Source organism: Eretmochelys imbricata, chromosome 4 (genome assembly GCF_965152235.1).
Source record: "Eretmochelys imbricata isolate rEreImb1 chromosome 4, rEreImb1.hap1, whole genome shotgun sequence".
Classification (NCBI taxonomy): Eukaryota; Metazoa; Chordata; order Testudines; family Cheloniidae; genus Eretmochelys; species Eretmochelys imbricata.
The window spans coordinates 4,792,400-4,805,987 of NC_135575.1; the positions used below are offsets into that span (position 1 = coordinate 4,792,400).

Here is a 13,588-nt window from a genome sequence, read left to right on the forward strand (position 1 = left end):
ATGAAAACCACCTGATTTCTTAGAATGCTTTCAGCAACTAGTTCTTTCACTGACAAGAACTGGACAAACACAGAAACCAATGTATTCTCTAAATGTCAGCATTGTTTACTTCTAACTCTGATGTGCGTCCTGAACCTTGGACTTAAATTAAGCTTTTGTGTTAACTCAAGTGCTGTCATACCATTCAAAGATGGCTACTAACCAAATGAGTAACTTTTTCCTTACATCTAATTTTTATTTCATGGCAACACAAATTCTAGACAGTATATTTCTGAGGGATCATTGGTCTTGTTGACCAAAGTCGCAATCCTACCTTTGGCCTCATATCAGTAGTGATGGGGCTCAAATTCTCAACCAGAAATGTGTTGTTGATTTGTGTGTCTTACTACTCAGCTATGACAAAACAGTATTTTATACATATTTAAATAATACTCCATCTAAACAGATCTGTCTTATCTTTTTAAAAACACAAACGGTGAGTTATATCTTTATAATAAACACATAGGGAGTACATCATAGATCCCCATGTATCAGGACAAAATACTGCATTACTGGAGAGAGGTAAATAGTGGTGTCCTCCAGGGGTCTGTACTGGGACGAGTCCTATTCAACATATTCGTAAATGATCTGGAAAAGGGGGTAAACAGTGAGGAGGCAAAATTTGAAGATGATACAAAACTACGCAAGATAGTTAAGTCCCAGGCAGACTGCGAAGAACTACAAAAGGGATCTCACAAAACTGCGTGACTGGTCAACAAAATGGCAGATTACATTCAATGTTGATAAGTAATGTACATTGGAAAGCATAATCCCCAGTATACATATAAAATGATGGGGTCTAAATTAGCTGTTACCACTCAAGAAAGAACTTGGAATCACTGTGGATAGTTCTCTGAAAACATCCACTCAATGTGCAGCGGGAGTCAAAAAAGTAAACAACGTTGGGAATCATTAAGAAAGGGATAGATAATAAGACAGAAAATATCATATTGTCGCTTGAATACTGTGTGCAGATGTGGTCGCCCCATCTCAAAAAAGATATACTAGAACTGGAAAAGGTTCAGAAAAGGGCAACAAAAATGATTAGGGGTGTGGAATAGCTTCCGTATGAGGAGAGATTAATAAGACTAGGACTTTTCATTTTAGAAAAGAGACGACTAAGGGGGGGATACGATTGAGGACTATAAAATCATGATTCTTGTGGAGAAAGTAAATAAGGAAGTGTTATTTACTCCTTCTCATAACACAAGAACTAGAGGTCACCAAATGAAATTAATACACAGCAGGTTTAAAACAAACAAAAGGAAGCATTTTTTCCCCACACAACACACTTATGGAACTCCTTGCCAGAGGATGTCGTGAAGGCCGAGACTATAACAGAATTCAAAAAAGAACTGTAAGTTCATGGAGGAGAGGTCCATCAGTGGTTATTAGCCAGGATGGTCAGGGATGGTGTCCCTAGCCTCTGTTTGCGAGAAGCTGGGAATGGGCAACAGGGGATGGATCACTTGACGATTACCTTTTTTGTTCATTCCCCCGGGGCACATGGCATTGGCCACTGTTGGAAGACAGGATACTGGACTGGATGGACCCTTGGTCTGACCCAGTATGGCCATTTTCATATGCTTATACTCTTTTTTAATGGGTCTTAAACTTAATTGCTTAAATAGCTTGTTCTACCAAGATTCAGAAGGGTTCAATTATTGACAACAACCCGTAATATTTAAAATACGGATTGTAGAAGGAAAACACTAAATTTTTTAATGTTTCTAGATATTGCAATTTTAATTTTTCTATTAAAAAGTTACTTGTTTCATTTAAGCAAACATTAATCACATTTCACAAGAGCAGCCGTGTTAGTCTGTATCCGCAAAAAGAACAGGAGGACTTGTGGCACCTTAGAGACTAACCAATTTATTAGAGCATGAGCTTTCGTGAGCTACAGCTCAAGCTCACAAAGGTTATGCTTACATAAATTGGTTAGTCTCTAAGGTGCCACAAGTCCTCCTGTTCTTTTTGTTAATCACATTGATGCCTGTAAAGGTCTGTCGGCATATTTTAACAAACGAAGCAACATTCTAGTAGCAAACAGCAGGCGCTCTGCAATGGTAAGGCAAGGAATATTTTCCCTATGAATAAAGTGGACCAGATTCTTGGCTAGTGTAAATCTGCATAACTCCATTGGCTTCAATAGAGCTGTGCCCATTTACCCCAGCTGCAGATCTGGGTCAGCAGTTTTATTACACTTAAAAAAATTAAAAAAAAAAATAAATAAAAAAAAGAGATTGCATTGAAAATACTTTTAAAAACAGTAAGAATTTAAAATACATACTTTTCGGTCTGAAATACTTATTTACTGGATCAACTCAAACTCTTCAGAGTGTGATGTACAATTGCATGTGACAGATTTTCTAAGCTACATATATTAAGAAAATTCCAACATATACTTAAAAATAGCCACCAAAGTCTGTAAACCTAGAAAGCTAGACAAATCTGTGTCTGTTAACGTGAATGTCTATCATCATAAATCATGAAACCCTAAGGACATTAAGCATAGAAATTAAGTAGCCAGATGCACATTATGTAATTTACATGAACATATCCTAAAAGTCTTGCCAGCATTTTGCCTTAGTTGTCTATGCTCTTCCGTTCCCCTAATTCCAAATAATCCTTATTTTCTTTCATTCAGCATCCCTAATAAATAAAACTACAGCCAAGCCAAACAATGCAATGTCAAAGTTAAGAAAATTCAGTCAGTGCTAATCTCATTTACACACTGTCAGCTTTAACTGGCAAGGTATTAGGGCCTATGAGAGCCAACTTCCTCTACCGAAGAATCCCCCCCTCTCCCCCAAATGGGATAGCCACACCATGTAATGCAGTGGCTCAAACTTCTGTACTGATGAGCCCTTTCACACAGCAAGCCTCTGAGTGTGACCCCCCTTATAAATTAAAAACCACTTTTTTTTTATAATTTAACACTATTATAAATGCTGGAGGTGAAGCAGGGTTTGGGGGTGGAGGCTGACAGCTCGTGACCCCCCACATAATAACCTCGTGACCTCCAGTTTGAGAACCCCTAAGTATAATGTAGAGACAGTAAACGATCCTCTGTTCCTTTAGCTATTTTATTAACAGTCTAACATGTTACATTTTGTTCTTATTCTTGAAGACTCTGCCATCTCATTTTCTATACAACACAGTACCTGACATTTAAAAGAAAAGGCAGGCTCAAAATTCATGGTCCACTGGCTCTGTCCGTCTGCCACAGCTGCCAGTATCAAGTATGGCAGCATTTAATTTCATGGTGAAAACACATCATTTAGAATTCAGCCGTATCCTCTGTCCTGGTTTATATATCTGCATTTCAGAGTGTTCACATTTACCTCTCTAAAACTGTAAAAATATTAAATAGATATTAACTTACTTTCCGCCCATCACTTGCATGGCAGTTCACATTTAAAGGAGTCAATAAAGCCATTAGTTTTTCTTCATTACCGCTCCTGCAAGGGGTGGGGGGGGGAGACATTTCCCTTTGTAAAAGATTTGATAAGAAGTTTCATATTAACATAGTGTATATTGCTATTCTTCAAAGCAGAGAGTGGAAAATATGTCAATTTGCAAAATATCTCTTAAGTGTTTTAGAACTGCTGATGAAATCTGAATATTCTTTTATTTGCTATTAAATCCACAATAGATCATGCAAAAAAAATTTCTGAATGTCTATTTCTTCAGCCTTATAATAGGATCTTTCCTTTAGCCAGTTTTACTGATCTGCTGAAAGCCATTTTCTGAATTAGTAGTTAACTTATTCTTCAGATCACATGCCAAATATCACTATATATTGCTAAAAATAACATTTTAAAATGTTATTGAATGGGAAATTACAGTATAAGGATAACTGTTTTACAAGCTGTCAAAGAAAAAGAATAAAATCATTTCTAGAATATTAGACTGAACTTTACACCTTTCGCTCTTGCTTCTCTAGGCTGTGTTTTGGTAGGAAACATTTTGAAAATAAAGCTTTCAGATGGTGAAACAAAAAAGGAAATACTCCAACAACATGCAATTTCCACCTAAAAAGGACAATCATTAAATGGTAAATAGGATTTCTAGCAGCTTAAGGCAAGAACTCAATTAATATTAACCTTATAAGCATCATATTGGGGGATTTCAATTAAATAAATAGACTTTTCTATTTATAACAGACTGTAAGTCCAAAGAGATTTATTCTAATAAACTGGTTTATCTGCATCATTTCATAGAAGGCAATGCAAAACATTACAGTTTATAAAAGCCCCTTTTCCTCATCTCTTCCCATCACCAAAATATGCTTTGTATTCTAAGCAGCACTTACCTAGCAGCTTCCAGGAGTTCGTCCTTCTTGTATTCACCTAAATGATTGCAAAATATCATGCTGTTAGCATTTGGCAGAAGACAGATTAAGAAATGCAATAGGAAGCAAATACAGAATTAAAACAGAGAAGAGGAGAAAAAAAAGAGCCCACACCCTGCTGGGTGATGGAGCTGTGACGTTAGCCAGCTTGTGAAGGCAGCATCACCAGTGCCTTGGAGACGGGCAGAAAATTGACACAGCTTCTTATCCAATCCTCAGATGAAATGGCTTTCTTCAGACAACCAATGAATGCTAAATCTTGTGTCCAGAAACACATTCCCTCTGATAACAGTATGCCAGCTGAAGACAATGTCCCCGCCCCCACTTTCCTATTCAGTAGGACACAGTATACTTGTGAAGCATAATAAATTCTGAGACAAAAAAGCAAGGCATTATGGCTCTTTAAAAGGTACAAATTACCAGTTTCTAAGGCAGTTTATTTTTGAAGTTCAATATTATTATTCAAGGTCCTTACAAACAGCAATAGCTCGTAAAGGCTTAGAAAATTCCCAAAATCCGAACTTCTGAAACCTTTTCTAGACTTCAGGAAAACCACACACTCAAAATATAAAATATACCCCAAAAGGCACAAACTCTCTGAAAGTCGTAGTTTCGAACTTGCATTTAATTGCAGCGAGCATGTTCTTAAATCATAAAAAAAAAAAAAAAAAAAAATCACATGAATGGTTGTGGTACACTTTAAAAATTGAATCTCCTGAATATTTTAAGTGAAAAGAGCACACGGTGAAGATGAGCTGTTCTGGCACCTCACCGCAAATGAGATGACATTCAGTGAAGCTCAATCACAACTATACATGTTAATTATAAATCTAAGCAAAGTTATATTCAGAATTAGGAAACTCACTTTTAAACATCCTCAGCAAACGCTCTGAAAGTAGGACATTCCAGGAACGCTTAATGCAGGGTTTGGAAAATGTCCTAGACTCCTACTAGCCAGAGGATTAAAGCAACCATCCAAAGGCAGATACGAAAAAAAATGGGATATAGCATTCTCCTGCATGAGTGAGGTATGAAGGCAAGGCCCTGCTAAAAAGCCTACTACCACCCACATTTATTTATACCAGCCTCTGGTGAAACTCCTGTTAACTTCAATGCGAGCAGTCAGACTTACACTGAGCACCTGCGAAAATCCCACCCTAGGCAGCTGATAAGTAGGAAGATGCCAATCAACATCCCCTAGAAGAGTTGAGTTCTTTTTCTCCCTCCCCAACCCAGATCCTAACTGTTGGGAGAAGAAGTGCTTGGGTCATCTTCCCTTGTGAATAACTTAGTGTCTATTTCTGCCATCGCTTTTAGCTTTTCCAACCAGCAGCAGAGTGAAACGGACACAGTTCTTTACAGTTTCATGGCTGTCTATAGGATTCTGAATAGCAGCAGTGTAATGGACCAAGTTGAGTTAATTACAAAATTTAAATCACCAGCAGGGGCACTGAAGGTGACTGCTTGACTTAGGAAAACAAGATTAGAGTAATTTTTGGAACATTCACAGAAACATGCTTGTAAGGAAGATTTGAACGCTGGAAAAAAAAAAAACCCAACAAAAAAACAACCAATGGCTAGGTCTCCCTGCTGCTCTCCAAATTCACCCAGAGAAGTTTCCTAGTTACCACTGGTGAGGGGATTTTTTCAAGCCACAACACAACATATGCCTCATTCTTAGCACAGGTTTCAGAGTAACAGCCGTGTTAGTCTGTATTCGCAAAAAGAAATGGAGTACTTGTGGCACCTTAGAGACTAACCAATTTATTTGAGCATGAGCTTTCGTGAGCTACAGCTCACTTCATCAGATGCATACCGTGGAAACTGCAGCAGACTTTATATATACACAGAGAATATGAAACAATACCTCCTCCCACCCCACTGTCCTGCTGGTAATAGCTTATCTAAAGTAATCGTCAGGTTAGGCCATTTCCAGCACAAATCCAGGTTTTCTCACCCTCCACCCCCCCACACAAATTCACTCTCCTGCTGGTGATAGCCCATCCAAAGTGACAACTCTTTACACAATGTGCATGATAATCAAGTTAGGCCATTTCCTGCACAAATCCAGGTTCTCTCACTCCCTCACCCCCCTCCAAAAACCCACCCCCATACACACACAGACTCACTCTCCTGCTGGTAATAGCTCGTCCAAACTGACCACTCTCCAAGTTTAAATCCAAGTTAAACCAGAACATTCTTAGCACAGTGTAAACAAAACACTGGGCATAATTACAGTACTTCTAATCAATGCAGAATCAAAAGTGCTGATTGACTTCCGAATCAAATAATTTACATTTTGTTACACAAATAAAGCAACAATGACAAAAAAATTCTGGACACTAGAAAAATGGCTTGATGCTGTTTGTTATTATATATCATTTCCAGCAGTGACTCTTAGCAGCCCTACTCAAATGGGGGGCCCACCTTGCAGATTGTGCGCTCTTCATCAGTGATGGCACAGCGCCTACCACAAAGGAGCTCCAGTCCTGACTGGATTTATAGTCGTACCCAAAGGTCCCGAAGTTAAATAATATTTTGCTAGATGCCGTTCAAACAAGAGCCCTCTCTCTGTCCCAAAGAGCTTGAATACAATGAAATATTTCTAACAGAAAGAAATCTAGGATTAGGTAGCTTGATTTAACTAAGTACATGAATTATTTTTAATAAAATCAGAGATATTTACAGATAAAAGAGGTCTTCATACCAAAACCAAGACAAGAGAGTCTTAAAATTTGTCACAGCTTTCCTGCACTATGCATTAGGAAAAAAATCCTCTTTAAATGAGTGCAACTTCATTGTTCTAAAAAACGTATCTAATCTGAACGGCATGCTTTGCCATGAACTATGATCCAAAAAAGAAGTAAGCACTTGCTACACCAATTTGTATAAGAAAACCCGGACACAGACCGCACCATTTGGTCCCATGTATATAATGATAAATATGTTTGCAAAGTACTTTTTTTAGAATATACATACTCATGTTATTAAACACTAAAGTTTAGAATTGAAATACAAAAACTCAGACCATCCGCCTTGCAAACTGATTTTTAAAAATTGTAAGACAAACTTGGACCAAACAAACAAATTAACTTTGGGTAGGCTGAGATTTATGGCTTCACATAGTAATGCTCAATCTTCACAAGATTTAGATAGTGGAGCATGAGTTGCTCTTTCAAATTCCTTAGCAATTCTCAGCTTTGGAAGAAAGAAAAATTCCTTCCAGGCACAGTGTCAGTGCCAATGATCTTGACAGCACGAACCAAGGTTGAGAGTAATATAGTAGTTAGATTCTGATAGTAAAGACAGGAATACAACATAGCCTGACAAATACCGTGCTGATCTCCAATAGGGGTCATCTTTACATCATTTCCACCCATACCAGTGGATTCAGCCTTTTGTTTATATGCTTTACGTTGATGTTATGCATTATCACTAGAAAAACCCCAAAACCCAAAGCTTTTATAGCTAAACTCATTGAACCACCTGGTAGCTACCAAACCCCCAAATCGCTTCCCAGGCATTGCCAGACGACAAAAACTGCAGTTCTTTGCCAGGCTATCAAGAGTTCCATTTTCTTCACAGACATCTTCTGTTATATAATTATGGCTTACAATACAAATATCTGAATCATACTGAAATTTTGGGAGGCAGCATAAAGTAAATTGAATTATATTTCAAAATAAATGCAAGGAATAACGATCCAATCATATTATTTTATTTTGATATTTAATTCAGGCTTTTAATTACTTGAGGCATCCACAGAATTTTATAATTAAAGCAGAATACAGCACAAGAGTGCTGCAGAAACATGAGCCAGAACTTCCTGAATACAATTTAGTATCCATACCTTGGTGTCCAAAGACCACTATCTAGTGGCAGCATAAAACGGTTTCTTTTTAAATGCCACATCCTAGAGAATATCAACAAAATGAATCAGTCTTCCAGAATATTGCATCGCCAAAACAATTTTAAACTTTTAAGCCAAACAATTAAAACTGCAGCTGCAGAACTGCCTGTATGTATGGGATAAGATTGTAGTGCTCTCTGGTGCCTTTTCAGTGAAGATGAGCAATTCTGGCACCTAACAGGTCTTTTCATTTAAAAGAGCATACTGTGAAAATGTGTGCACTCTAAGGGGAAAAATGTTTTGTTTTGTATTTCACTGCTGCTAACGCACTGTAAACATGTTAGCGTGGACAAGACAGTTGCAGTTTTAACATGTTAGCACTAGCTAATAACTACAAATGCCTTGTCAACATTAGGATTATACCATGAGTTAGTTACCACGTTAGCTTTTCCCACTGAAGAAAAGCTCTTAAATCCAGATAAAGACTAGCAACAGATCAGTTATGGATGAAACCAGGCAATTACAGTCAAAGAAAACAGCAATGAATGATGGAGAAAATACATGGGTTAAAATGTTTTCTAGGAATTGAAAAATTAAGTGGGATTAAAAAAACATTAAATATGTATAATATGTTATTGCAACCATGCCATATTACTGAAAGCGTAGGCCACTTTTATGGTCAGATCTAGTCCCATGTATAAATCCCTATTTTAATTTTGCAAACATAAAGATGAGTACACTGTGTAAGACGCCAGCTCATTAACATCTGAGAAAAAGGATGAGGAAAAAAAATTCCTGTCAAATATTCAAACCAAAATAAAAAACCAATATCTTTTTTCCTTTATGTTGATTTTAAATTTGAATAGTTTTCTTTAAACTAAATCAAAGTCTGAAATTCCAAATAATTGAAATGTCTATATTATTGCACATATTTTAATGAGAGTTCATTTTTGAGACATTCAAACAAAGATTCAGAGTCAAGCATGCAGCCATAGGCCACAATCCTGGAATGAGATCCATGCACATATAGCCCAGGGAAATCAATTGCTCTTGTAGATTCAGGACCTTCCCATTTCCCGAATCTGAATTCTTGATTTTCTAACGTTGCAATAAAGATGACTTTGTTTTGTCTTTTAGCAGCATGGAGTTGATCACTTCTGTGTGGTTTGTTACAGACAAGCATATTATTGAGAATATATGATGTGTTAGTGTTATAAAAGGATAAGATTTTTCAAACTTAGATGACTAAAGCTGGACTCCTCACTCCACAGTAAAGTGCTTTCCTGAATTAAGGGCTCTATTTACAAGCTTAAGCATACACATAAATTAAATGAGTGCTTAAAGTCCCACTGACTGCCCCAAACAGGAATAATTTCCTGAGCCCTGACCTGATTTAAAGAGGGGCTGAGCACCCAAGAGCATTTACATGCATCAATGGGAGCTATTGAATGATAAGCCACTTTTGAAAAATCGGGGTGAAAATCATGGTCTCACTGAAATCAATGGGAGTTTTACTTTTGACTTCAAGAGGCCAGGATTTCACCCCGGGTCACTTATTTAGGAGTCTAAACACGGAGTAAGAAGTCTCACTTTAGGCTCCTATTTTGGAAAATCTTGGTCTAAGGTGTTTATCAGTGACAGTTTGGAATGGACACACTATTCAAAAGTGCTGAAGCTACAAAAGAGTTATGCAGATCATTCCTAAATGAGTGATGATAAAACTTTCACACAACTCGTGTATTCGGTATATCATATGTGACAAAGTATTCTAGAAAATTTTCATGACGTTTTTAAAAGATTTATTGGGACTATTGTTTGTGTCTCTCTACCTGTAAATTAGCCTTGGTTACCATCAGTCCAAAAGCACAGAGCTTAGAGAAGACATAAAAATATCTCCAAAAAAACCAGAAAAGGCAATAAACTTTAGAGTCCGATATCGCAGGATCTTGCAGACCTAGATGCAAGTAATGGGCAAATATACATGCAACATTCTTTTAATGAATGTTAGTTTCTTAAAACAGCTTTCCATAGATTCATAGATATTTAGGTTAGAAGGGACCATTATGATCATCTAGTCTGGACCTCCTGCACAACGCAGGCCACAGAATTTCACCCAGCACTCCTTCAAAAAAAACCTCTCACCTATGTCTGAGCTCTTGAAGTCCTCAAATCGTGTTTTAAAGACTTCAAGGAGCAGAGAATCCTCCAGCAAGTGACCCATGCCCCATGCTACAGAGGAAGGCGAAAAACCTCCAGGGCCTCTTCCAATCTGCCCTGGAGGAAAATTCCTTCCCGATCCCAAATATGGCGATCAGCTAAACCCTAAGCATATGGGCAAGATTCACTAGCCAGATACTACAGAAAATTCTTTCCTGGGTAACTCAGATCCCACCCCATCTAACATCCCATCACAGGCCACTGGGCCTATTTACCATGAATATTTAATTACCAAAAACATGTTATCCCATCATACCATCTCCTCCATAAACTTATCGAGTTTAATCTTAAAGCCAGATAGATCTTTTGCCCCCACTGCTTCCTTTGGAAGGCTATTCCAAAACTTCACTCCTCTGATGGTTAGAAACCTTTGTCTAATTTCAAATCTAAACTTCCTGGTGGCCAGTTTATATCCATTTGTTCTTGTGTCCACATTGGTACTGAGCTTAAATAATTCCTCTCCCGCTCTGGTATTTATCCCTCTGATATATTTATAGAGAGAGCAATCATATCTCCCCTCAACCTTCTTTTAGTTAGGCTAAACAAGCCAAGCTCCTTGAGTCTCCTTTCAGAAGACAAGTTTTCCATTCCTCGGATCATCCTAGTAGCCCTTCTCTGTACCTGTTCGTTTGAATTCATCCTTCTTAAACATGGGAGACCAGAACTGCACACAGTATTCCAGGTGAGGTCTCACCAATGCCTTGTATAACAGTACTAAAACCCCCTTATCCCTACTGGAAATACCTCTCCTGACGCATCCCAAGACCGCATTAGCTTTTTTCACGGCCATATCACATTGGCAGCTCATAGTCATCCTATGATCAACCAATACTCCAAGGCCCTTCTCCTCCTCCGTTACTTCTAATTGATGCGTCCCCAGCTTATAAATAAAATTCTTGTTATTAATCCCTAAATGCATGACCTTACACTTCTTACTATTAAATTTCATCCTATTACTATTACTCCAGTTTACAAGGTCATCCAGATCCTCCTGTAGGATATCCCTGTCCTTCTCTAAATTGGCAATACCTCCCAGCTTTGTATCATCCGCAAACTTTATTAGCACACTCCCACTTTTTGTGCCGAGGTCAGTAATAAAAAGATTAAATAAGATTGGTCCCAAACTGATCCCTGAGGAACTCCACTGGTAACCTACCTCCAGCCTGACAGTTCACCTTTCAGTAGGACCCGTTATAGTCTCCCCTTTAACCAATTCCTTATCCACCTTTCAATTTTCATATTGATCCCCATCTTATCCAATTTAACTAATAATTCCCCATGTGGCACGGTATCAAACGCCTTACTGAAATCAAGGTAAATTAGATCCACTGCGTTTCCTTTGTCTAAAAAAATCTGTTACTTTCTCAAAGAAGGAGATCAGGTTGGTTTGGCACGATCTACCTTTTGTAAAACCATCTTGTATTTTGTCCCATTTACCATTGACTTCAACGTCCTTAACTACCTTCTCCTTCAGATTTTTTTCCAAGACCTTGCATACTACAGATGTCAAACTAACAGACCTATAGTTACCTGGATCACTTTTTTTTCCCTTTTTTAAAAATAAGAACTATGTTAGCAATTCTCCAATCATACGGTACAACCCTTGAGTTTACAGATTCATTAAAAATTCTTGTTAATGGGCTTGCAATTTCATGTGCCAATTCCTTTAATATTCTTGGATGAAGATTATCTGGGCCCCCCAATTTAGTCCCATTAAGATGTTTGAGTTTCACTTCTACCTCAGATATGGTAATATCTACCTCCATATCCTCATTCCCATTTGTCATGCTACCATTATCCCTAAGAGCCTCTTTAGTCTTATTAAAGACTGAGGCAAAGTATTTGTTTAGATATTGGGCCATGCCTAGATTACCCTTGACCTCCACTCCATCCTCAGTATTTAGCGGTCCCACTTCTTCTTTCTTTGTTTTCTTCTTATTTATCTGGCTATAGAACCTTTTACTATTGGTTTTAATTCCCTTTGCAAGGTCCAACTCTACTTGACTTTTAGCCTGTCTCACTTTATCCCTACATGTTCTGACCTCAATAAGGTAGCTTTCCTTGCTGATCCCTCCCTTCTTCCACTCCCTGTATGCTTTCTGCTTTTTCTTAATCACCTCTTTGAGATGCTTGCTCATCCAGCTTGGTCTACAACTCCTGCCTATGAATTTTTTCCTCTGTCTCGGGATGCAGGCTTCCGATAGCTTCTGCAGCTTTGATTTAAAATAATCCCAGGCCTCCTCTATCTTTAGATCCATAAATTCTTCAATCCAATCCACTTCCCTAACTAATTTCCTTAATTTTTGAAAGTCAGCCCTTTTGAAATCAAAAATCCTAGTTGCAGATTTATTTTTGTTAATCCTTCCGTTCCGTTTGAACTGAATTAGCTCATGATCACTTGAGCCAAGATTGTCCCCTACAACCATTTCTTCTAGGAGGTCGTCACTTCTCACCAAAACCCAATCTAAAATGGCATCTCCTCTTGTCGGTTCAGCAACTACTTGATGAAGGAATCCATCAGCTATCGCATCTAGGAAAATCTGAGCCCTATTATTATTACTAGCACTCGTCCTCCAGTCTATATCTGGGAAGTTAAAGTCTCCCATGATCACACAGTTTCCATTAGTATTTACTTTATTAAAAACGGCTCTATCCATATCCATATTAGATCCCGGCGGTCTATAGCACACCCCAAGCACTATCCCAGGGGAGGCTCTAATAGTTTTCTTCCCCAATGTAATTTTTGCCCAGACGGACTCTGTCTTATCCATTCCATCGCTTCTTATTTCTTTACATTCTACCTCATCATTGATATACAATGCTCCACCACCTTTACCTTTATTTTGGTCTTTCCTAAACAGCACATACCTTTCAATACCTGTAGTCCAGTCATGACTACTATTCCACCATGTTTCTGTTATCCCTAGAATATCTGGTTTCACTTCCTGCACCAGTACCTCTAGTTCCTCCATTTTGTTACCGTTAGGCTCCTCGCATTAGTGTACAAACATCTTCATTTTTGCTGTTTGGCCTTGCTCACATTCTGTAGCCTATTAGGCACGGTCATTCTACAGCCAGTAGAACCTATTAGACTGGTATCCACACTGCCCTTCCTCCTTATATAC

At 38.1% G+C, this 13,588-nt stretch overlaps 1 protein-coding gene across 1 annotated transcript in view; it reads right to left on the reverse strand.

The window, feature by feature from the left end:
- The window catches only part of TNKS (tankyrase), a 280,881-nt gene that overhangs the window by 141,032 nt on the left and 126,261 nt on the right, over positions 1-13,588 (reverse strand). Inside the window, exons 4-5 of the mRNA XM_077814807.1 lie at positions 4,358-4,394; positions 3,428-3,503 (exon numbers count right to left, since the gene is read on the reverse strand). Of these exons, the coding sequence (XP_077670933.1) occupies positions 3,428-3,503; positions 4,358-4,394 (113 nt within the window). The remainder of the gene's footprint in view (positions 1-3,427; positions 3,504-4,357; positions 4,395-13,588) is intronic.